At 34.7% G+C, this 27,179-nt stretch overlaps 1 protein-coding gene across 2 annotated transcripts in view; it reads right to left on the reverse strand.

The window, feature by feature from the left end:
- Positions 1-27,179, reverse strand: part of LOC128992191 (beta-galactosidase-like) — a 51,267-nt gene that overhangs the window by 21,801 nt on the left and 2,287 nt on the right. Inside the window, exons 1-7 of one of the 2 annotated variants that reach the window (XM_054415653.1) lie at positions 19,122-19,208; positions 7,106-7,278; positions 5,582-5,732; positions 4,017-4,080; positions 3,005-3,099; positions 2,000-2,180; positions 702-923 (exon numbers count right to left, since the gene is read on the reverse strand). In XM_054415653.1, the coding sequence (XP_054271628.1) occupies positions 702-923; positions 2,000-2,180; positions 3,005-3,099; positions 4,017-4,080; positions 5,582-5,732; positions 7,106-7,278; positions 19,122-19,178 (943 nt within the window). In that variant the 5' untranslated portion in view covers positions 19,179-19,208. Of the gene's footprint in view, positions 1-701; positions 924-1,999; positions 2,181-3,004; positions 3,100-4,016; positions 4,081-5,581; positions 5,733-7,105; positions 7,279-19,121; positions 19,209-27,179 lie in introns of those variants that run through there. The other variant, XM_054415652.1, reaches the window with a different exon arrangement.

Genomic DNA, 27,179 nt, shown 5'->3' on the forward strand with positions numbered 1-27,179 from the left:
AAAAAGAGTGTGGATCGAACAAAGAGATGATTTTTTTCCTTCTTGAGGAAAAAACTTAAGGATGGTTTTTAAAACATTGATTGTTCACCTAAATTCTATTTTAAAGAATTGATAACGTATAAAGCTTAACAAACCAAACACAGATAATTAAAGGCCACACACACCGGCTGTCCATCTGCCGGTGGACAACGAAACCATTGCTACCCTGCTTGTTAAATGGTGAACAAACATCGTGTTTGTTGGCTCACAGACACAGCCATCCGTTTGCAAGCCAATGCAACAAATCGCTCAGTGAGAGATTCAGGGAAGATATCTATGCCCGGGTGTTACCCCTCTCCCATATTTGCAAAGAAAAAAAAAAGCCAAAGATAATGTGGCAAACAGTCTGATGGGAATGAAGAGTAATTCATCCAACATCTTTACTTATAAGTAGTAATTTTAAAATTTACTTGTTGCTTGAAACTACTAAAATGTCCATGCATCTAATGATAATAGTTGCTATAGTTGATAATGTAATGGGTTTGGCTGTTAAGAGCATAGTTATCCCAGTCATGACTACTCCGTAACTTGGGAGCTAAAATGTGTGTTTACAGCCTCTGGACATCTGCTGGCAGATGTTCGTCTCCCGGGAGACAGACGGCTGGTGTGTGTTGGCCTCATAAAGGGTCAATGGTCTATACAACAAATTTATCTTTTCTCACCTGAGGTGTACCCGAAGTTGGTTCCTCCAAAGAACATGTAGTAGTTGAAGGACACATTTGCTTGTAGCATATCTCTGGTAGTGTTCACTATGCGTTCCGTCTCCACTGTACTCACAGACTCACCCCAGTGTGTGAGCCACCCGGGGTAGAATTCCGAGTTAACCAGCGGACCTTTAGGTTGAATGGCCCTAAGGGGCTCAAACGCCTTAGTGATATTTGCGCCTGAAAAAAAAATATATTTTTCTTCTGATGAGCATATTTCAAACACACTCACTTTGAACTTTGCCATACTTCTGGATAAGCTGCGTTGAACAGGTTATGTTGGACTGTAGACACATTTTGTGTAAAGAAGGTAACTCAAGAAAAATACTAAACAATTTTCCTGAAAAGAAGACCAGATGGTAGGCCAAAAACAAGATGGGGATACAGTTTTGGAGGAATATCATAAACTTGGAGTTTTATGAGGAGGATTCTACAGGCGGAACCTACTACAGAGGCTCTGGTGAAAAAATCAAGTACCGACTAGGGAACAAGGAGTGTTCGCTTCGGTAAGTCAGTAAGTTTGGTACGTACAGTATGGCTAAGCTGAATAAAACTTTTAAGCTCTAAGGTATGTCTCTGTCCAATACAGTAGACTCCCTCTTATCCGGACTCCTCGGGACCGAGACCAAAAACTCGTTAAAACAGACCGTTTAAATGCATACTGTATACATGTAACTCAAATATTTGACTTAGCATTGTATTTAGACATGTAATTATTGGTCTCAAATCTTTCCCACGAGAACATGAGTTGTTTCAGTACCGCCCACGTCCTGCCAATCTAGTCCGTTTTAAACCAATGTGCTGATAAAAATTTTCCGGTTAAAGAGATGTCATTTCCGCCGAGTGTAGTCCGGTTAAACCAATGTCCGGTTAAAAGGTGTCTGGATACTGTAATAGGTGTCGCTATCAACAGTGCACAGTGTGAGATGCTCGCGCTCTTCACTCAAAGTATGTTGCAGTAGAGCGGGAAGGTGTGACAGGGTAATATCAATGTGGTAAAAACACATCCCTCTAAACAGGATAGTGTGGCACCAGACTTAGAGATGAATCGACCTCTGGATCACTAAATCCTTAAAATGATGTAGAATACCTACTCTTTGGAGTGATCCGTGTGATGTTGAAACTGCTACAGAAGACCAGAAACAAACAATAATAACTACTAAGTCAATAAAAACTGGCCAGTGCAAATGCACCATTAGTATGCAGTATCTTTGTACTAACTACGGCAGATAACTAAGGCCTTGCGATATATTCACCTGATCCAAAGTCAACAGTGATGAAGACTCCAGGTATTGGTCCACACTTCAGGAAGCCCTTGGCAGCTCCGTCAGTCGTAAACAGCACAGCCTTCGTCCCGACGTGTTTGACAAACAGATCTCTCAGCCACAGTGTGTAGTTCCTGTCGCACGTCGAATAACTTCCGTACTCGTTCTCTACCTGAGATAATGAAAATTAAGTAGAATCCTAAATAAAGTTCTCTTAGTTTGGCAGTGTCTACGCCAGAGGATTTTGTTCATAAAGGTTTCAAGAATCATAAAGGTGTTTGAGGAATAGCAGTCCAAACTCATCAGATTTTTCTGGATATCCTAGGGATAGGAGTTGTCCAAGTCGCTAAATTATAGGACATTGTGACTCACCTGCTAGTGTGATTTCTAACATAACAAAAAAGTGTTCCCCAAAGCCCCATTTAAACTTTACACACTTGCTTATGGCTCGGGCGTAAACATTTCTCTCGTGTGCACCAAAGTGCCACTTCGCCCAATAATTACACGAATAACTATTGTAAAATATTAGATCATTCTATGAACAGTTTTCCTTTTTATTTGGTATGTTCTCTGTGTCTTTCATTTAGTCCAAAAAAGTATATAATTTTAGAGAGTAATGGGAGTTTTTTTTTTTTTTTTACTTAAAGAGTAATATAGAGATGGAGTTCACTTTTCATTTGATTTAAGATTGGATACACAGAAAATTTGGCTTGTAGACTGAAAATATGAAAGTGCATGCTTATTGGGAAGAAAAGATTTTCAGAAATCTTGCTACACCAATCTTGTTTTTCAAACTAGAAACCAATCATGAAGAATGGATTATTGAACTTGTATAGAAAATTGAACACTGATTTAAGAAACTGATTTATTTCTCCTACATTATGCTAATGTTAATCTTATGGGCTTCTTATGCAGTCTTATGCATTTTATTGCTGCTATGCCATATTATTATATGAGGATAGACCTTGGGAGCTATTAAGATGACAATACACTCACCTGGACCATAATAATTGGACCACCATTCCCATACAGAAGATGTTCTAGCCTTGACAAGAGAGTGTCTATCCATATTTGAACATACTTTGTGTGACCTGAAAACACACAAATCTTTTATAATCTTTTATTTTAAAAGGTAAAATAACAGAATACGGTTTGAGTAGATTTTTTACCACAAAACAAGTACGTATGCAATAAATATGTGTGCATAACAGTGTACATATGCATACTTGTAGTTTGACTTGTAGCTTCTTGTAGGTACCTACCCAAAACTTTAGATTTTTTTTATGTCAAGAGAGTTTTTAAGTTTACTACTTTTAAGTAGTTTTTTCTACTATAATCTGGGATGAAAACCCTGGATATTACTATGATAGCAGGATCATCGATTGTCCGACTATTGTTACTGGTTTCCAAGCCTCTCTGATCAATCAATACAGCTGAGATTGTATGATATTGCTGAGTGGAAAGACTGGGCACTATAGTGAATGCATATAAACAAGTATTTTGCCACCCCTGCCTGTACTCAGAAGACAGACTTTGAATCATGCACTTGACAGTTTTTTTTTTTTTTTTTTTTTTGCAAGCTGCATGTCCCCCTTTTCTTTTAACTCTTCATATCTGCATACCTCTCCACCACTTAATAATTGAGAATTCTCATAGCTCACACTCTCATCTCGAGCTGTGTACTGAACCGAGTTCTCTTTGTACCTTCAGAAGTAACAGCGGAATTTAGTAACCAGAAAATATCAAACATCCGGAAAGCTATGCCGGTTTTACAATCTTTTTTACCCAAGTTTTTTTTTTTTTTTTAACTTATTACAGAATATTCAATAATATAAATGTATTTGGAAAGTTTTACACGATTAAGTGTTGTTTTATAAACTATATTCTTAAAATGGGATTCATTATTTTTTGTTTTATCCAATCTTGCCGTGGATGGTTTACTTTGGATAATCAAGTTTACTGTTTGCCTTTAAATTCTTATGACTTACTGAATTCTAAATAAACTTATTTGGGTCACTAGTCCTCAGTTGCATTTTTGGATTTTTATGAAGTAGCCAGACGGGATATCCGCCCTGAAACAATTTTTTTTCACTGTACATTAGTATCCCTAAATGGATTTGTGAATTATATTTTATAATTAAATTAATTATATATTAATTTAATTTTAATAATTTTAAATTATATTTTTTAAATAAATACAAATTTATCCATCTTAGTATGTTATAACAAGCAAAATTGTATCCTTTTTGAAGGGTTATAATAATAAAATTTTATATTATAAAATACTAGGATGTCTGTAAATTAAGGTTGCGATAAAACTCCCTATCAGCGAGCTAGTTCAGATCTGAATACTATCCTTACTTCTTACACTACTGTTCTACATGGCTCCCACCCATATGGGACAATTATAGTCCCCACATAGCATTCAAAAGAGTTGTGAAAGAAAATTTATGCTCCCACCAGGTAAAAATAAAATAGTGTTCTGTATTTTATAGATGTTGATTATCTTATTTGTCAACCCCTTTTTAAAGCTTCGCTCGCCACTTGACAGATGTGTGTGCAGATCCCTACTGGGTAGACCTTTGACAGTGTTTCATTTTTAGAATTTTACATGCCGGAACTAAAACTTAGTGAGAGCCATTGATCTCTATAACGACCCCTCCTCGTTGACATCCACTATTCCTCTTATCCCCAACTCCTTAAAAAATTGTGCCAAACTAGCTGCTAAAAGCAGAAAAACAACATGTAGCTCACAAGTATTTATAAGAACAATTTATTCTTCAACAATAGTAAGAAACTCAAACATTTCCTCTAGAGCAAGAGGTCTCGGATGCCGTTCCACTCTACTCTTTGAAATTAAGACCTGGATATTTATAGGTAACTAGCTATAAATAACTAACTATAACTAACTATAATAACTAACTAACTAACTATAAATAACTAGCCGTTTAACTTCTTAATTTTAAAGATTATCTCGTACGCATGGCTCAATCACGTCCTGGTTGAAGTTTGTTCGCTACGCTCACTCACCTTTAGGTTGGAGCTCGTTCGCTACGCTCACTCACCTTTAGGTTGGAGCTCGTTCGCTGCGCTCACTTGCCTTCAGGTTAGCTCGTTCGCTACGCTAACTCGCCTCCAGGTTGAAGTTCGTTCGCTACGCTCACTCACCTTTTGGTTGCAAATTAGCTGTTGTCATAAATGTAAAAGAAATAATAGTGCTGCACCCTGTTGGTAATCCTTGTAACTTTAATCCTATTAAACATCAAAGAACAGAACCAACTTGTTTAATTGAAACAGCTGCTGTTAAGATTCAATAATTCAATTTCTCATAAGGTTAACATGGGAAACTCCAGAGCCACTAGGGCGGAGCCCGAAAGGATTTTTGAAATAAGAATATGCCTATATGTTAATCGGGAATGTGAGCTATCATCATGCCAAATTTCAGCCCAATCCGACCAGTATTTTTCGCGTTCACTTGTCACAAACATACATCCATACATCCATCCATACATCCAAACTTTCTCATTTATAATATTAGTAGGATATTGATTGTGCTTGAGTTGGACAACCTACCAGATCCCTTTCTGCACAGATGTATGGTCCTGGGCGCAAGATGACCAGCAAACCTTCCTCCTCAGCCAGCTTGATAAAGTGTTCCAAATCATTTTCTCCTGTGAAGTCAAACACTCCTGGTTGAGGCTCATGCCGAGACCATTCTACATATCTGAAATGATTCAAAATTCAGAAAAATCACAACCAAGTTATGTAAAAGTCTTTTTAGGGAGAATAGGTAAAAATGCTTTTACACACTGGATTTAGATGCAGAAATTTAGGAAAAGTTATTCCCTCGGAGGCAAAACCCCTACCCCAGTTCGATGGGCCCCGGTCTCTGTTTGCCGAGTATATGGGAAAACCTGATGCACTCAGGGCTACCCAGCAGTGCAGATTCCACACCCTCAATAAGGCCCAAAGGGGCTTGTTCCTGACGAAGTTCCATCGGCAGCGCGAGGCACAAATCAGCTCCTCTGCACAAGAAGGGCACTCCCATGACTTGTAGTTAATAGTGCGAGCCAAAAAAAAAAGAGGAAGGGAAAAAACTCCTGAAATGGAGTTGAAAGAAGAAGAGTAAAAGGAAAGACAACAGATTTTGAGGATAATGCCAAAGATAAGAAAGAAACTTGGCCTCAGAGAAAGCTGGGAGCATAAAAAGAAGGCTCTCCCAACCCCTTTTAGTCGCCTATTAAGACATACCGTAGAAGGCAGCGGTTCTATTTCAACCCAGAGACTGCACAAGAACACTCAGAATATGACAAGTAAGTTTCTTAAGTACTGATGATAAAAGCACTGCAGTTAATTTGACTTTGTATACTGCAAGTAGATTTCTCATCCTATTGGATTTGAAGCTTGTTTTGGTGTAAGCTTCTAGTACAGTAACACTTAAGTTAATGTAGTTTGTGCTTTCTTTTTGAATGACACAAATTATTTTGCCGGGGATTGAGGATGGGTCAACAATATTAGTAAAATCAATGTCAACTAATAATCTAGCCTACTTTAAATTATTATTGAAACCCCACTGGTGGAAAATTAAAAAAAAATTACCTGTTGGATGACATTTTATCATTAAATATTTTTGCAGCTTAGTTTAGATTCAATACTACTTATAATCAAATAGTACAGTTTGCTGTAGAAAGGGTGAATAGAATCGCATACAAGGGAAAAATGTTTATTCCTTACCTGTGATATGTACCAATACCACAGTTATTCTTAACTGTCTGAACCACAAGTATTGTGTTCTAATTTTGTAATATAACAATATTCTGGACATCCGCAATTGTTAAAATTCAAAGAAGCAGGATTATTGAACATGTAATGTAAATAGCAGTTATTACGATAATATTGGAAGTCTCGCTAAAATAGAGATTGAATAGGGGTATTAAAAGTATCTGGTCTCTCTGTATTCAATTGTGATTTTAGAGCAAAGTTTGTTAAACACACGTGAACTTAACCGAACACACCAGAAAGGCTCGTTTAGAGTTTAAAAACCTGTTGAATCGTTTGATACCAGATGAGCTGGCTTTTTGGTCAGGGTAAACTTACAAACTAACAACATTTAGCCCAGCAGCTCGTAGTTTCCTCAGTCTATCCTGCCAGTAGACCCGAGGAACTCTGAAGTAGTGCAGACTACCGGAGATGTACTGGAATGGTTCTCCATCTTTGAGGAACCGATTATTTTCATAATCTATTTTGAACTCCCTGACTTCTTTTGTCCACTGAAACACAAATATTATTAGCAGCAATTATTACAATTATGTCATTGTTTTTTCGATACTGAATTATATGACTCATGTATGTATATGAACCCATGTATATGTATATAAAGCCAATAATTTTTTTATAGAACATAGATTGAGTGAGCCACTTCCAGAGTGTTTCACTGTCAAAATAATATTTTCGCTCTTATTTTTTATACCTTCTTATGATTTCTTTTACATATGCTATGGTTTACGGGACTGTAACCTTTTTTCCGGTTTTATATGGTTGAAAGTTCTCAAGCGTCTCAGCTGCAAGTGTTCATCAATAGGTGTTTTTGCCGTGTCATGAACATTCACTGGCCTGAGGTCATCGCAAACGAATATTTATGGAGAGAAATGGTCAAATTCAGGTCAAACTGCAAATTCGAGAGAGCATGTGAAGGTGGCTGGAACATACTCTGAGGAAGCCAAAGAGGGCCTGGATTGGAACCTGTAAGGTTTTAGAAGAAGAGGTCGACCCCGAGAAACCTGGAAGAGGACCATTATTAAAGAAGCGAAAGAGGTTAACAAGAATTTAATACTTACTTTAATACTTTTCAATGAAATGGCAACCATACAAAGTATATAGGTATTTTAAGCCAAGTATGAATGGAGATGAGTGTTGGATGAGTGGCGAGATCTTGTAGTTTTGTTAGTGACTAAGGCCGACATGTTCCTTAGATAGAGCTGTTAATTAATAGCCCATACAGCTAATGGCACCTAAGGGACCTACAGTTTATAGTGGAATCCGAACCACATTTTTGCCACCTTGGAAGGGAATTGGTCTAATTTTCAGGATAGTACTGCGGATAGTCGTAGTACTCATTGGTGCGGACGTTAATCCAAACCAGGGAGCATCGCATCCACAAAGCATTTCTATAAATATCCACCTCTGTAACCTCCTAGTAGCTGGATTACACGACGACGCCACACGTTGGGGAGAAGTGAATGCCCTTGGTGGATACAGAGACAGATGGAGAGCTCTTCTGGATGCTCTATGCTCCCATAGGAGATGGTTGAAAGTTTGTCGTTTTTTGACAGAAATCAGTCGTCAGAGACTTACACTAGCACAAGTAAATACTCTATCTGTGGCTATTCAACTACTACATTCATTCCCATTCTTAAACAGGATTCAAATACTGTAAGCGTGGGGATGGAAGGTTGAGTTCTATGAAACGAGATTGAATTCTATAGGTGTTAAATCAACTATTAATTTCCATCAACATTTTTTTGCGATCTTCTCTATATTAGTGTGACTCTTTGTGATTGAGATTATGATCTTCACAGCATAAAAAATATTTCTTATATAAGTAAGATACGGAGGAATAGACGTATGGGACAACCGCGAGCTTTTAGCTCTGGTATGTTGGGGCGGAAATGTATTTGTAACGAGCAAGTAAGAGAAGAGCCCGAACAGTGAGCACTGTGCGGAACAAGTCTGTTATAGTCATTTAAAACTTGATTATTTTAAAGCTTACTAACGTACCCCTAACATTGTTTAAGTGCAATAAAAAATTATATAGTTACAAGTGTACACAATTTAGTAGTACCAACAGTGAGAGTTGCAAGGGAATTTCGTGAAAATTGTCAATTTTTTCATAGTGGACTAAACTTCTGAATCATCAAGCCATGGTCTGTTGAGCTTTAAGTGGAAACAGCAAAAAATCTAACAATTGAAGTCAAAATGATTCAGTAAATTTCCCCGCTTTGTTCCATATCAGTTGTTACAGTTTCAAATAAATATACTTCCCAATTTAAAGTTGTTGCTTGTCACAGAATAAATTTGTTTTACAAACATCATTCTTCAAATCTCACTATCTATATTTACAACAATATCACACTAGGGTCTGACTGATTGGGGCTTTGGTCCTGAAGGCTTGGGTTCAATTCTTGCCAGTCACCAATGCCCAATTACCAAGTGATAATAGTTAGACGCTGTGGGTTGGAGCCTCTTAAGCAGAAGGTCCCTATGAAAAGTAAGAGATTTAGGAATTTAAATTACGATAACTGAAAATATTAGGGAATTTAAAGTGGAGAGAATAGTTTTAGGCTTGATGTAATGGAACTGAATAGAGATTACCATGAATAATTAATTATATCTTACCAATCTTGATTTTAGTCTTGAGGTTAATATTGTCGAAGAATGAGAAAGTCCTTTATATAACTTTAAAATACAATTACATAATCTATAGAGAAAATCACCAACAAATAAATGCAAAATGAATTAGGAAAAAACTGTGATGTATTTCTTGACCATTTTGAACAACATTAATATTATCAAAACAATAATCACATGTAGTAAAATTGAAAACCCCCAAAACATGTGTTGAAGCCAGACTGAAATAAAATAAACCATAGAATACTAAACATGCCGGGCCCCTTGAACCGCAGGTTCAATTAATTAATTTAACAAGTGAGTACAGAAACAGTAGGCCTAATTAAAACAGAGAAAGTTAAAGCAACAAAAGGGGCGGAACTGTAATAAAATTTAGTCTTCAAGTACAGGCAGTGGGAAAACCTTGATTGCCGGTCTAGTGAGAAGGCCACTCTTCGTACGCACAGTCACAACTCTTGTAATGTTATCTGAACCAGGGTGTGTTTCAACAATTCTAGCCAGTGGCCAACACATTGGAGGTGTAAGGATGTCTTGAATCACAACGAGATCTCCAACTTTCAAGTTTGGTGTTTGTTTGTTCCACTTGTTGCGCTCTTGTAAAGTGTGAAGGTAGTCTCGACTCCATCGTTGCCATATGTGTTGAGTAAAGTTTTGAAGTTGTTGCCATCTTTTGAGTCTATTTACTGATTTGTTTCTTACATCTTCTTCAGGAATTGCAGTAAGTGGAGTTCCTACTAAGAAGTGTCCAGGTGTCAGTGCCAGTAGATCTGATGGATCTGCAGAGAGAGGCGTTAGAGGGCGAGAGTTTAGGATCGCTTCTATTTTTGCTGTTACAGTGTTGTATTCTTCGATTGTCAAAACAGTTTCTCCGACAACCCTCCGCAGATGGTATTTCATACTTTTGACAGCAGCTTCCCAGAGACCTCCTTGATGAGGAGATGAAGGTGGATTAAAGTGAAACTTGATTGAGTTTTGAGTTGAAAATTCTATAATATTAAGTTTATCATCGTGATTCATTAAAAATGACTTAACTGATGATTTCAAGATCTTGTTAGCACCCACAAAATTAGTTCCATTGTCACAGTAAATATTCTTACAAAGACCTCGTCTTGATACAAATCTGGTCAACGCAGAAATAAAAGCAGCGGAAGAAAGTTCGGTTACAGTTTCAAAGTGTACAGCCTTTGTAGTAAAACAGACAAAAATACATATGTATAATTTAAATAGACGCAATGATCTAAGATTGTAAGCTTTAGCAGTGAATGGACCACAAAAATCAATTCCAGTGTCCAAGAATGGTCGTGACGGAGTAACTCGAGATTCAGGTAGTTCTCCCATTAAAGGAGTTCTGTTCTTGGGCTTGGTACGAAAACATTTGATGCATTTAAACACTCTTGAACGAATCACACTTCTGGCAGATAAGATCCAAACTTCTTGACTTAACAGCGACTGTAAAAGTTGTGGAGGGGCGTGAAGATATTTCAGGTGATAGTGGTCAATTAACAAACAAACAACATGGTGCTTTCTTGGCAAAATGACAGGATGCTTGGCATCATATTCCAATGAATGTTTAAGTCTCCCTCCAACTTTCATGATTCCAGTTTCGTCAAGAAATGGGGAGAGTCGCTGAATCCTCGTTGAGCAAGGTTTGTTGTTTTTCAGATGCTTGATTTCTTCTGAAAACACTTCTGCTTGAATTAGCTGGTATATTTTTAAAGTGGAAGTTTTCAATTCATCAACAGTCAAAGGTCCTGAGATAATTTCCTTTTGCGTTATTATTCTAATGAAGCGCATAACATATGAGAAGACTCGGATAAGTTTATTCCACGACGAATATCTTTTAATTGAGATATGTTGTTCAGCTTTGGTGGTAGTTAGCACTGTAATTCCTTCAGGCTTAACTTCTTCTAAATTTTCTTCTTTAGTGGGAATGAAATGGTTTAGAGGCCAGCAGGAGACCGGTTCTTGAAGCCATTGAGGTCCATGCCACCAAAGTGGGTGGTCTTTTAGTTCACTGGGCATTAAGCCTCTAGAGGCACAGTCTGCAGGGTTAAAATGAGTGCTTACATGATGCCACAAATGAGCAGGAATTTGTTCTTGAATTTCACATACTCTATTTGCTACAAAGGTCTTCAACCTGTAGGGAGGAGTGTGGATCCAGCTTAAAACAATGGTTGAATCAGTCCATGCATAAGTTTTGCTAACAGTGTAATGAGGAGTCAATAATGAGAGACAATAAGTCAGTAGATTTGCTAGGAGATGACTACCACAAAGTTCTAGACGAGGTAATGAGATCCTTTTCAAGGGGGATACACGAGTTTTTGAAATGAGTAATCTTATCTGAGTTGGCTCAGAATCAGATGAGCAGCGTAAGTAGACAACTGCACTGTAGCCACTTTCCGAAGCATCAGAAAAACCATGCAATTGAATCTCCTGAGAATTGCTTTTTTTTAACGCTCTGGGTATTTGTATCTCGGATAGACGATTTAATTGTGCTATAAAAGAGTTCCAGACTTGAACTAAATCTTCAGGTAGTGGTTCATCCCAAGAGAAACCTTTAGACCAAATAAGCTGCATGAATACCTTGGCCCACATTGTGACAGGAGACAAAAACCCACACGGGTCATAGCTAATTTTTGCAATTAGTGAGAGTATGTTTCTCTTTGTGTTTTTTGAAATCCCTTTCAAGTGAAAATCAAACGAAAATGTGTCAAGTGTAGGTGACCAGAAGAGGCCTAGAATGCTAAAAAAGGGTTGGTCGGTTGATTGTAGGAATTTGGGAACTTCATGATGATCTGCAGGAAGTGAGCCTAAGATCTTAGGACAGTTTGAAGTCCACTTTCTTAATTCAAATCCACCCCTTTTAAGTAAGGCAATCAGTTGAGATTGTAAAACCTGAGCATTTTCTTCATCATCATGCCCTGCTATGACATCATCGACATAGGTATGGTTGAGAAGAACTGATGAAGCTTCAGGGTAACATTGGTACTCATCTTGTGCTAGTTGTCTGTCGAAGAGATCGCAAAGCCAGGAAAGGAGAACAGTTCATGCCAAAAGTCACAGTTTCTAAGAAGAATGCTTTGATGGGTTGAGAAGTGTCCTTGCGCCAAAAAATTAGTTGATACTGTTGATCTTCAGGATGAATGCGGATTTGTCTGTACATTTGCCGAATGTCGCATGTAAAAACAACATTATGACGTCGGAAATGAAACAAAACATCAAATAAATTCACCTGCAATTTTGATCCTGTGAGTAAAATATCATTTAGGGAAATGTTAGAAGAGGTTTTACATGAAGCATCAAAGACAGTTATCAGTTTTGTAGTGGAGCTTGAGTCTTTTATCACACCGTGATGTGGGAGAAAGTAGTTTTCGTCAGGGATCAAATCACAAGGTTTCATGTGCCCAGAATCTTGATAATCGTCCATGAATTTGACGTATGCTTCTTTGAACAATGGTTGAGCTTCAAATCTTTTTTCTAGTGCATATAATCTGGATTTAGCGATGTTACTTGAGTTGCCAAGAGGAGGGTGATTAGGTTTGAATGGCAGTCTAACACAGTATCTGCCAGAGGGTTCTCTAGAATGTGTTTTTACAAAATGTTCTTCACTCAAAATTTCATCTTCGGTTTGTTTAGAGTATTTGGGAGGTTCTTCTTGTTGCCAAAACCGTTGTAAAGAGGAATGAAGATCAAAATCAGAGACAGTTAACATAGTTGTGAGATGAGAAGAATCTTTGTTATTAGAATTACTTTCACATGGAGCATGTCCCATGAGAGTGTAACCAAACACTGTGTTCATTACAAATGGTAGGTTAGGCCCAAGTTGTCGTTTCTCTCCTGTGAAAATGAATGGGAATAAACCCCCACCTAGTAAAACGTCAACAGGCCCAGGGCGGTGGAAAGTAGGGTCAGCTAGGGTATACGGTTTCACTATTTCCAATAAATTTGGATCAAGAGGAGATCTTGGCATGTCCGAGGTAATCTTATCCAAAATCAACATTGGATGATTTTCTGAAACTTTGTTCCCGTTTAGTGTTTCGATGTCCACATAGCCCATTCCCTTTGGGGATGTAAGAGACTGATTGATTCCATTAACACGAAGAGTTGACTTTTGACGTTTAATTCCCAACAGTTGGGCTGCTCTTTCTGTTATGAAATCACATTGACTGCACGAGTCAATTAGAGCTCTGAAGACATGAGCAACACCTTGCTTAAACACCAACTTTACCAATACGGTTGCTAATAAAACAGTGGTGTTCTTTTGAGGTTGAGAAAAATTTGTTGATACTCCAGCAAATTCATTTTGACTTTGAGATGAAGATGAACATGATACAGAATTTCTTGATGTGAGGTCTTTCGATGGTTCTAAATGTAACAGGGTGTGGTGATTTTTATGACATTTAAAACAAGAGTTTTTCGATTTGCAGATACTGACTTTGTGATTTCCAAGACAAGAGAAACAACGTTGCTTGGTTTTGATTAGTTCATGCCGTTCTTGAGGAGATTTTTCTTTGAATAAAGTACAGGAAGATACTTTGTGTCCAGGTTTAGAGCAAACGAAGCAAGGGAAATCAGTGGAGCTTTGTGTTGATGCTAGGGTAAATGGTCTGGGATGAGTCATTTCATTTTTGCGGTTGAAGTTGGACAAAGGTGGGATATTTGAGTGAGGTTTGACCCATTTACTACTATTGGGTGAGTGCATGGACACATCTTCAGCATGTGCACAATGATTTGACAGAAAAGTTATTACCTCATTGACTGAGGGTAGAGATTCAGAGTCATTTCTTGAAGATTCATATTTATTTAACAATTTTGAGTCTAGTTTTCGTAATAGCATTGATGCTAAGAGAGGATTGTTTTCCACTACATCACAGTCTAATGCTGTTAGAGCTTGGGAATTTTCATTAAAAGAGTTTAGCAAGTTTCTGAGATCCTTAGTAGAGGAAAAACTAACACTGGGCAAATCAATGATTTTATTGATGTGAAGAGATGAAAGCCTTCACACTGAGTGGTAACGATCTCGCAACATGTTGTACGCGATGGTGTAGTTTGCTTCAGAGATGGGTAGGGATTTGACCAGATTGAGTGCTTCACCAGATAAAATACTAAGTAGATATTGAAATTTAGCCACATTCGAGAGAGATGAATTTGAATGAATTGTGGTATCAAAGAGGTTGATGAAGGCTATCCAAGTTTGAGAGTCACCATTAAAGTTTTTTAATTCTATTTTCGGTAAGCGCACCACAGACATGTTAGAGTGTTCCCGTTCATTGAGATGAGAGGTAATAGATTGATTGCCATCATTGCCTTTACTTTCCAAAAGATAAGAATTTATTTTACTTTCTATGCTGATACAAAGTTCATTTATTGCCTCCTGTCGATCAATTAGATCTTGTTCATCATAGTCACCAGGCAGATTCGGCACGTCCAGTAATTTTCTAATGTGTTCATTAAATTCACAACGCTTTTCATTGACTTCACTTTTATAGGAATTAACTTTTTGTTGATCAACTAATTCAACATGATCATTTTCTGATATAGTGTCAATAAATGAAAGAATATTATTGAGACGAACTTTGATTAGGTTAGAAAATCTGACAAAGGTTTGATACTTCATTTTGTATATTAAAGGAATGTACTAATGAGCTGATTGGAAAAATGTGGTTGTAAAGGCAAAGATAGAAAGGGGTAGTAATATTGTTACCAAGGCAACAGAATCAAACATTCCAATTTTTCAGAGTACATTAGTAGATTTTTAAGATTGAATTTTAAATATCTTGATGAAATAACAAATAATAATGTACAATATTAGTAATTTTGAATATCCATATTCTTGATTCTTTCATCCGATGTTCGAAGGACCAATGAAATTATTAGGGAATTTAAAGTGGAGAGAATAGTTTTAGGCTTGATGTATAATGGAAAAGGATAGAGATTTACCTTGAATAGTTATATCTTTCTAATCTTGATTTTAGTCTTGAGGTTAATATTGTCGAAGAATGAGAAAGTCCTTTATATAACTTTAAAATACAATTACATAATCTATAGAGAAAATCACCAACAAATAAATGCAAAATGAATTAGGAAAAAACTGTGATGTATTTCTTGACCATTTTGAACAACATTAATATTATCAAAACAATAATCACATGTAGTAAAATTGAAAACCCCCAAAACATGTGTTGAAGCCAGACTGAAATAAAATAAACCATAGAATACTAAACAATAACCGTCTCTGTATTGGAGATTTCCCTCCAGAAAAAGTGGTGAAAATTCATATACAGTATAATGCAAATTAAAATAAGTAGCCTACTAGGAAATGGATACCTACTGTCTACTTCAATACTAACAAAATACTTCAATACCCACCTACTTCAGCGATAATGACAAATTGTTAATGTGAAGCTTGCAGGGGTGGATCCAAGGGGTCCTGGGAACGCCCCCTTCCCAAACAAAGATTTTTTTTGTCAAAATATACAAAATTTATCATTTTAAATAAATGAAATCACTTTTAATAAGTGGAAAATTTTTATCTCTCGAATTTCAGTTTCACAATGAAAAGCTAAAAAACCCAAGTTATTATTAGGATATTGTATATGTTGATATGCTAGGGAATAGGGTAGCTTTGCAAAAAATAGCAATCAAAAATTGTCATATTCATTGCCCTTTTTATAATCATACTAATATTATAAATGTGAAAGTTTGTGTGTTTGTTTGTTTGTTTGTTTGAAGTTCAATCACGCATTAACTACTGATCGGATTCTGTTGAAATTTGGTATGATGATTGCTCACCTTCCCGATTAACATATAGACATATTCTTACCTCAAAAATCCTTTCGGGCTCCGCCCCAGCGGCTCTAGAGTTTCCCATGTTAACCTTATGAGTATTCATATTTAAAAGGAATTAAATAATTTTGCCAGCTGCTTCTACTACACAATTTGTTTCTATGATGTTCATTAGCATTCAAAGGTTATACGGTTTACCAACAGGGTGTAGCACCATTCGTTCTTTATACATTTATGACAACAGCTAATTTGAACCAAGCAGCAACAAAACCTGAGTGTGTGAACTTTACATCTTTCTATTGTTTAGGTGAAGTGGTAGAACATTATGGCTATGGTAGATGTTCTATAATTTACTATAGTATACCGTAGATTATAGTAAACCAAATTTTCTCAAAATGTGTCCTCTCTCATTGCAAATGCAAAGCCCGAGTATTAAACTGCAATAAGCATTGTATACCAACTCTGTACGAAGGACGGGTACTCAGCTAGTCTAGGCTATACAGTAGAACTCCGATTATCCGAATCAATAGGGACCAGACCCCATTCGGATAATCAAAAATTCGGATAATCGGAGTTTTACCGGAATTCCAGGAATTTTAAAGAAAAATCCTCATTTTCGGTACTAAGTGAACTTATAATTAATAATAATTTAAATCAGAACATTTTTACAGTTTACAATGCTCATAGTACAAGTGTTCTATACATGTTATTAAGTCAATAGTGTTCCATCAAAGTCCAAAATTGGCTAAATGTGTTTAAAATAACAATTCTTTGATATTTTGCAAAACTTGTTACTTTAGCTTTACGTTTTTAAAATTGTTGAAATAAGCGATTCGGATAATTGGAGATTCGGTTAATTGGAGTTCGGATAATTGGAGTTCTACTGTATTTGGAACGCCAATGCAATATAAACATAAAGTAAATAATTCTAACTACCTACCTATTAAATGATAGTTCCATAGTGAAGTGAGTGATTTTTTGAAAAACTGATTTAAGTTTGGGTTCAAATATGTTTAACTATCTTCACAAAAAATAAAAATAATTTAAAACGATCGTTGGGTCAAGCTTGGCCTTGGAACCAAGGTGTTTTTTTATTTTTGTCACAGACCCAAGACCCAGTCGAAGCCGGTAGAAAACAAACCAAATTAAATGGATTGGGATTAGTTTGCTAGGAATTAACTACATTCTGGGCATTGCTATTACAGTGTCGTTATAGCTAAAAATGCTTGTTTCAAGGCTCAAAATTTTCCAGGAGTGGTGCACGGGGCTCTGCCTGGGAGGTTTCCATACCCCCCAAGACCCCCTGGAAGGTCCCCGCCAATCTTTGTCTCTGGATCCGCCCCTAGCTTGACAGAAAAATGTCATTTATCTACATTATTAAGAACAATCTTCACTTGGTTTTAAAATATTAGCCTACCTGATAGGAACCAACTAAAAGAAGCTAACTAAGATAAAAAAAAACAATTAACCTATCAAATTTTCATCTAAATGTATTAAAACTAAATTACTTAACCTACTAACCTAACCTAAATTAATTATTTGCAGTGGGACTATTGTTTATGTTAAGAATTTGTGTGCCATACCTACTCAAATATTGTTAAACTTTACAGTTGATTCAAATTAAATCAACCCATCTCGGCTACGTGAACTAGATCTAGCATTGACTTTGGATACTGCAATTATACATCCCTCTATGCAAAACAGATGAAGCATTTACTTTGGAAAAGTATTTGGATTAATATGCTTGCTCCCTCAATATTGCAAGCAGACAACTGCATTGTACACCAAGTTATTTGCAGTTAGGGCATTAGTTTTATGTTGAGAGATGAGTGTACCATACCTACTCAAATAATGTCACTTACCCCAAAAGTTGCTATGACCAAAAACAAAACAACACAATGCAAAAAACGTTTGTTCATGTTTTATATCTACTTATGCCGCCAAGCGCAGGATGAACGGCGTTTGGGGAGGGGAGAAGGGGAAGCACCGTTATTTGTAATGTAAACCCAGTCACCCAGTCCAAGTTGTCTACCGTTGTTCTATTTGCAAATAACGCGTATTCGCGCTGTTCTCAAAATAACTCTTGTCTTCTTCTGTCCATTCATGAAACTGATGCACTGACTCATTCATTCTCAGTTTGTTGGAATTATACACGCACACGTTTATTTTTCAGTCAATTAAGTACGTTATTATTGCTATTTTTGTGCATTTTAATCTGTATAAAGATACGTCTAGGCATTGTCAACAATTACAATTTTCAGGGAGATGAAATTTGTACTTAAAATTGAACAACTTTAAATAAAGAGTAAAAATGTATACACTTTAATTTCTAGGTTATATCATTGTTTTGGGCTAATTTTATAGTCAGCTGATTTATAAAGAGGATGTACCCAAATTACGAAAATAGGTCGACATTAGGATTGGAGAAACAGGTATTTTTCTAGTAATCGTGGAGAAACATGTAAAATAATCAATCAATGAGCGTTTTTGACGTTTATCACTTATACGGGAGTTGTAATACGTAATAGATGGAATGTATAAAATATTAATGTAACTTATTAATTTTATATAACTCTAGCGAATACAACTATTATTGTATTGTGGACAACACGTATTTTGTCTCTAAGCCACAACAATATATCGTAGCTTATTTAATTGATCTAAATTAGAATTTCAGAATAATGTACGTGTTGGGAAGAATAGAAATATCAACCACAGTGGGTATCAGTTTAAACAGCTAGATCGTTCTATTTAGTCCAAAATTTGTTTTCTCTCTTTCATAATAAAAATCTCACTCTGCAAAAACCGTAAAGAAAAACATGTTTATTCTCTTTTATCCTTAAGGATGTCAATAGTGAAAAGTGAGAGAGTATATGTTTAATCGATGATTAAATTAACGTGTGAATGAAATGAATCTTACCACATCTGTTGCAACAATCGAAATCGAAAACCAAAAAACAAACAAACAGCTGATCATATTGAACCACACACGCGCAAGTAGACAACAGTCACGCCAGTCACGGAAACAGACCATTGTCAACAATAACAAAACAAACCGATCTGGTTGAAGAGTGGGGGAAGGAAGAGGATTCCGTTAATCGGTTTGGTTTTAGCAAATCCAGCACGAACGAGTTTCCCACTCGATCAGCTGTTAGCTGTTTCAACTGTTGTTGTACAGAAGTAATACTTGATTTCAAGATTCAAATATCGTTACTCATTTTTATACAATTATGTCAATAAAAGTAGATCCAGCATCATTCTTTAAATAGAAATATTTGCTATCACATTACTTTCTTAAAATACACAAAACCAATGTAAGTTAATAATTAACACTGCTATAAACATTAAATGAAACATCTAACATAGAGATAAGTTATAACGATTTACATTAATAAAAAAACTCATTTAGAGAATATAAAGGTTGTTTAGATAGGAAAAGGCTTTTAAGTTTGTTCTTAAACATACTAAAATATTCTACGGATTTTAAATCGACAGAAAGATCATTATAGAATTTAATACCCACGAAGGAAGGTTAAGTTTAATATAATTTAAGATTGATTGTGGCTTGTATAATCAAAAACTCTATTGTTTCTAGTATTATGATTATGGTTTTGACCAAACGTCTTCATTCTATGAGAATGTTTTATAAACAAAATAAGTTCATTAATGTATAGACTTACAGTCATAGTTCCTAATTAACAAAATATGTGTTTAACAGAATCATCCCAATTTAGCTTTTAAATTATTATTATTGCTTGTTAGCGAATTTCCCTATAGGGAAGTAGCTATTACCGTAGGTGGCACGGTAAGACCTAGACCCGGGACCGATTTACTTTTTCATTTTGATGTCCCCAGAGGCCAAAACACCATTCGTTCAATTTTTTATATATGTCTATATATATATATAGACTTTTATATAATATATATATATAGACTTTTATATATATATATATATATACGTCCGTGAACGCGATAACTTGAGTAATTTTTGTCCGATTTTGATGAAATTTGGTTTAAAGGTGTAAAGCGGGATAAACTTGAATGAGTTCGCGAATCAGCATGATCGGACAATGGGAACGGGGCTTTACGGGGGGTTTTATGGGGTAAAAATTGGTTTTTCTCACTTTTGACCCTCAAAACACAAAATTTCCCAATTTCTCTTTAGACCTTTTTAAAGAGCTTAAAAAAACAATTAAATTAGTATATAAAAGTATTTTTGTTCGGTTATTAGTAACGGAGAAAATTAACAAAATTGTAAATTTAAAATTCCCATGTTATTCTTATGGAGAATATTGTAAAATGTTGTAGTTTGATTGTTTATGGATATATTTTGTATTTTGATCAAATTTATTTATTTTGTACTAAGCTATCAATATTTTACAAAAAAACACACTTTATTAGTTTCCTTGTAGCAGCAAACCTAGGTACTCGTTACACCTAATGTTATTAAAATATATTTAATTGAAAATCAATTAAGACAAATGGAAATTCGCTTCGTCAGCAGGTTTGCTGCGGCGGGGGTATTTTTTTTTTTTTTTTTATAAGAAGTTTATTTAAATGTTCATTCGACGTATTGCCATATAAAACAATACCAAAAGCATGAGACTGTACAAGGGCATGATAAAGTGTTTTCTAAGCAACTTTTTAGATTGATAAAACTTTATTATTAAAATTTAAGTTTTAGTCCATTATTACGTTCAAAAATATTGAAATATCCCCCTCTTGCTTATGCATCCACAGGTATCATCAACCATATATAGGATTTGTAGATGCCCTAGTGCAATATTCGTATTCTATGAGTCAGTGCGACTAACAAACTTGTTTGTTTTTATGTAAACTATCAGGAAGGTATTTGCAAGTTAATTATGTTTTGGAGGCTCAATGATGGGTAAGAACGTGAATCAAAGGTTTTAAAGTAGTGGTTAGGAAGGGTTTCTGTCTAGAAATCCGGATTCAATTAGACCAGATTCAGCTCACCTTACGTAGCAGATCATTTTTTTACTCGTCATTCACCCTATATAATAGTACCGTATAGTTATAATGTACAGAGGAAATTGTAAATCCAACCTCCTAAGTGTAAAAACATAAAACGTTGCAAACCTGTATTTTAGTTATTCCAAACAAATATTCTTTTTGCGCAGCAAAATAACCTTTGACATTTTTGTTTGATTTTAAAGAGACCGAGTTGTATAAATTGCCAATGAACCATCTTGAATGATAAAATACGTTTTATTAATTGAATCATACCAATTTAAACAGAAATTTGAATGTTGAAGCAAAAAGGCAAACTATATAATGTTTAATGTTTACTTTATCCGTTTAGATAATTTGTTACTTCCATAAAAGTTTGTTGGATAGTTTATTTATTTGAGTAAAAAGAAACCATTTACTTAATAATACTATTAATAGTCAACGATCCAATTAGCCCACTAATTGGATGTACTAATTAAACGTCCATAGTCAAAATTAAATATCTAAGAGTAGTTATTCTATACTTGTATGTAATATAAATAGTCTCAAAATGTCCCATAACTATAATACCCCCGCCACCGCAAACCTGCAGACTAAGTGAATTTCCATTTACTTGATTGATACAAAAATATTCCCTAAAAGTTTTCAGATTTTTATTTCCTATTTAAATAACAAAATAATTTTAGTGAGTACTTAGGTTTGCTGCTACGGGGAAGATATTGAGGTGTGATATTTTATTGAAATGTTGATAGCTTAGTATGAAATAAACAAAATTGCCAAATTTGATTAAAATATATCTATAAATAAGCAAACTACAACAGTTTATTTATTCTCCATAAGAATAACATGGGAATTTTAAATTTACAATCTTATAATCATCTCCGTGAATGGGCATACAACAACGCTACAATATACAAAATTATTTTTATTTTATTCTCTACAAAATGGTTTGGAGAGAAAATATGAAATATTGTGTTTTTTGGGTCAAAAATGGGAGTATTAATTTTTACCCCATTAACACCCGTTCCCATAGTCCGATTATGCTGGTTCGCGAAATCGTTCGAATGAACGTTGGTTTACGCGGACACACACACATAACCAAGTATATAAGTATATATATTATATACTAGCTGTTGTACCCGTGCTTTGCAACGGGAAGAGGACACAAAATAGAAACATTTTAATCTTTATCTCTTGCATATAATAGTTACACATCTGCCAATACTTTTAGAAACAAAATTCAACTTTCATGGCCTTAATAGAAACGTTTAAGTTATGACTTTTAAATCTGGTAAGTAGTGGATACCACCATTTTGGTTTTGATTAATTTTAAATCTTGTGTAGGCTGATATGAGAAAACTGACCAAATCTTCGAGTAAAACTTTGACATACATGATTTACCAGATTTATCTTCATCTCCCTTAATTACTCATGTTTTAATTTATTATTGACATTTTAAATTTCAATTTTGAAGTTGCGAAAATACTAATTATTAAATTTAAATATCTTTATATTAAACTCTTCTCTATATTAAATCTCAAATCCTTTCATCTTAAGTTTTTTCATTCACAGTAAATCATTAGCAAAACTAAGTCAGCTGTTATAAACTTTAGAAATATTGCTGTGCATTATCAATACAGTCTTTTGAAATATTAAAGAAACTATATCTATAGGTACTATAAAAAATTCAAACTAATAATTTAGCATTAAAGACAGCAGACAAAACTAATATGATTATCAAAGCATCAAGGACTAAAAAAATGTAATAGCAAATACAGTATATGTTTCATTGCATCTCTGATTCTACCACCTATACAAAAATATCAACAAACAACTTAATATACAAACCAGTTCTTTTAATCAGTTCCATCGTCCATTGCCTTTACATTTTCACACTTACCATTAAGAAAACATAGTAACAGATATTTCATTGATTTTAGAAAGAAAAGAACACTAAGTACTGCTTAGTTTTATGATATTTTCCTTGGTTTAATTTAATCAGCGGTGTGGAAAAACACAACTAATAAATGTATCAAATAAAGTAAATGTGAACTGAAAGCTATGTTAAGATAAAATAAGAGTATTTTGCATTACCATCTGATAATTAAATATAATTACACATATACAACAGATTTTAGAAAACAAAAATCAACGTCAATTTAGTTATTGATGATATTCTTTAGTTTAATTAAAGCATAGGTTTAGCAAAACACAATAACTTAATTTACCAAAATATACATATAAAAAACAATGTGATGTGCAAGTTAAGTTAAGTTAAGTTAACACAATAGTGAAAGACTTAGATTCGCATTATAATCAAAAAATTACTGTAGAAGAAGTCGTGAGAGCAATAAATGCAATAAAAATTGACACTTCTCCGGGACCTGACAATATATTAATGAGAATTGTAAAACTTAAGAAAGTAGCAAAGATCCTCTGTTCAATTTATAACACAATACACCTTACAAACCAGATACCTTCATCATTTCAAAGAGCACGAACTATTTTAATTGATAAAGGTGGAGACAAAAAAGAGGTTAATAACTGGAGACCAATCACAATATGTTCTGTTTTAAGGAGGATATTAGAAAAAATATTGGACAAAAGACTAAAAGAATATATAAAATTTAACCAGTTTCAAGGAGGTTTTTCTAATACCCCTGGTTCCCATCTTAATACAAGTATTCTAAATGAGGTATTGAGATCAGCAAAATCAAAGAAAACCGACTGCTGTATTATGTTTCTGGATATTGAGAAAGCGTACGACAATATCGGCCATAACCACTTATCCTCAGTCTTGCAGGAGCTGCCTATTCCTAGGAAACTGATTGAAATAATAATTAAACTCCAAATAGGCAATGTTACAAAAGTTGAAACTCATAGAGGGAAAACAAAAGACATCAAAATACAGAGGGGTGTAATGCAGGGATCTCCATTGTCACCCACTTTGTATAACCTATGTATTGACCATATCCTCTCTGAAATGTCACAACATGCCGTAAGTGAGGAGCTAGGGTATAAGCTATGCAAGGACATGCCTTCTCTAAGTATTCTAGGATTCGCTGACGATACCATTTTAATTGGTAAGAATAGAGAAAGTGCTCTTGTATTATTCGATTCGATTTGTGACTTCTTCAGAGAAATTGGATTAACTATAAATATATCAAAAACTAAAATTATTAACATTGAAAAAGGTAGATTACAAGAGGAAAACTTCCAAATATGTTCAAAAGAAATAAAATCTATAACATTTAATGAAAAAATTAAATACTTAGGAGTAAATTTTTCTGAAAGCATAGTATTTGACTCCGAAAAAACAATTAGTTCATTGATAAACAAAATTGAAAAATTAACATGTTCTCCTTTTTTAAGGTCTGAACAAAAAATGTATGTATTGAATCATAATATTTGGCCATCTTTAATATATCCTTTTCAAACCGCACCAATTAAGAAAATTACAATGAAATTCTTTGACGATGTTGATAAAGTGATAAGATCAACAACAAAGGAAATCTTAGATCTTCCAAATGATATGCCAAATTCTATGTTTTATACAAGTACTAAAAACAAAGGGATTGGGTTATGTAAATCAATGTGGGAATCATCAATCCAACATATAAACATATGTCGCGTATTAAAACAAACGGGAAACCCCTACTTACTTAATATTCGTCAATTTGACGAAGAAATTAGGTTTTGTCTGGAAAAATTGAATTTAAGTATTGAATTTATCGAATCAAAACCCAAGATACTGCGAGAAACCTTACGAGACTTAGAGTATCAAAATTGGTGTAAACTTCCATACAAAGGGAATGGGGTGGTTCTTTTCAAAGAATGTAACAAGATCAATAAAAATTTGGCTAGAGGTTGTGGCCTCACAGAAGCTGAGTTCAAACAATACTTGAAAATGGTCGGAGACGTTATTCCTCTTAGAAGTCTTCATGGGAGATCCAGGGACGGGAACCAGTGCAGGCATTGTCCTGTATCTGAGAAATTTATTCTTGAAACTCTTGCCCACGTCCTTGGAAAGTGCCCATTTAGTAGTCTTCTACGAAATACCCGCCACCATACCATCAGAAAAATCATAGCTGATCTATTCAGAAAGAAAAGTTACGAGGTCTATGAAGAGGTCACGGCTATAGAAGAAGAGGGCTCTGTGAGGCGGAGTGACATCATTGTTATAGACAAGGAGAAAGATTTCGGTCTCATTATAGACCCAACAGTTCGTCTTGAGACAAATGAAAATCAGCCACAGGAAGTCCACGAAGAAAAAGTTAATATTTATAAGAAAACTATCCCATATTATTCAGAGAAATATAAAATATCAAAATTCGAAGTATATGGACTACTCATTGGATCAAGAGGAACAATTCCTCAACAAGTTGAGAAATTTTGGAAGAAATTCAAGTTAGAAAATCAAGTGCTATATCTAATATCTTTAACAGCCATAAAATTTTCTATTAATATTATAAGAAACCACCTATATAACAATTATCATAATTAGGTTTAAACAAACTTGCAAAATTTAATGTAATATTATTCTTTGTTCTACAGCAGACTACAATGTGTAGTAAGATTTCAATTTTTTAAATAAATTTGAATTTATATAACACATGTGAAGCAGTTAGAATTTATTTAAAGTAGCCTCCAAATTCATACAAAACATCTATAGGCTACATTGTAATTTTCATACTGTTTCCATGAAAACATATCAATAACATTATTTTCACTTAAGATTATTAACTTAAGACGCTTTAAAAAATCCAAAGCAGAGCCAGAGTTGATACAGCAACGGTTATAAAATATTTTTTTCTATAATCAATGACATAGTTTTAGAATAAATAATCCATGATAAAAGGTTAGTTTAAAATAAACCTACCTCATATTTATGGAAAATATTATATTTAATTTCTTTGTATCAGCTGTCTGAAATTGTGAAATATGCAGTTTAGCAGTTCTTCTTGTTTATATTTAAATGTCAAAGCAAATGTAAACAAACATTGTTAGTGTTCTCATCACAGCCATGGAGACCAATCAATATTTACTTTTAAAATGTTCACCTCAGAACTTTTAAAGCCAAAGGGGCAAAGCCTACGGTCAGTATCGAAATGTGAATAGTACTATAATGGTCCTTGGTATGGTAGCTATATTTTTGTAAAATTTAAGCCCAGTTGGTTAAGTAGTTTTTGCACCTATTAGTAATACACATACAGACACCATTAGATTTTTATATAATAGTATAGAAGTATAGAAGTATAGATATAGATATAGATATAGATATAGATATATGAATTTATATATATGGATTATTTATATGGATTGTGTTTTTGGCCTCTGGTGACCTTAAAACGAAAAAGTAAATCGGTCCCGGGTATAGGTCTTACCATGAGACCTACGGTAATAGATTATTCCCTATATGGAAATTGGCTAAAAAAGTAAATAAAAACACTTTTTAAAAATTCCGCGTTTTTAAACGCACTAAAAAGTAGAAAATAATTTGGTTTGGAGAGATATTATGAAGTTTCGTGTTTTTGGGGTCAAAATGGGAAAAATTGATTTTTACCCCATAAAACCCCCCATAAACCCCCGTTCCCATAGTCCAATTATGCTGGTTCGCGAACTCGTTCGAATAAACGTAGGTACCAGATTTCATCAAAATCGGATTTCAAAATCTTTACAACTAGTGGAACCCCGTCGAAATCGACGGTTAATCTTGAGGTTTTATGTAAATTCAGCTAACTGCGTTGGATAGAGTGAAGTCATTTAAATCTTAGTTATATGAAGGGAGGATAAGCAATAATAAGTATGACGATTGTGTTCCCTAAAAAACGTGATTGGTGAATTCGTTTAACACAATATTTCCTATCTTTCTTTTTATCGGCTTTAGGTTGCCCAAAAGGTTTTTTAGGAGTCTTATAATTGTTTGTTCATGAGTTTGTTTCATACCAAAGCCACTTTCACTATATGGGAGAATGAGTTCATATAATTAGTCTATCATGTTACGGAA

The sequence above is a fragment of the Macrosteles quadrilineatus genome, unplaced genomic scaffold (genome assembly GCF_028750875.1).
Source record: "Macrosteles quadrilineatus isolate MER2022 unplaced genomic scaffold, UCM_ALF_1.0 Scaffold_4__1_contigs__length_99947679, whole genome shotgun sequence".
Lineage (NCBI taxonomy): Eukaryota > Metazoa > Arthropoda > Insecta > Hemiptera > Cicadellidae > Macrosteles > Macrosteles quadrilineatus.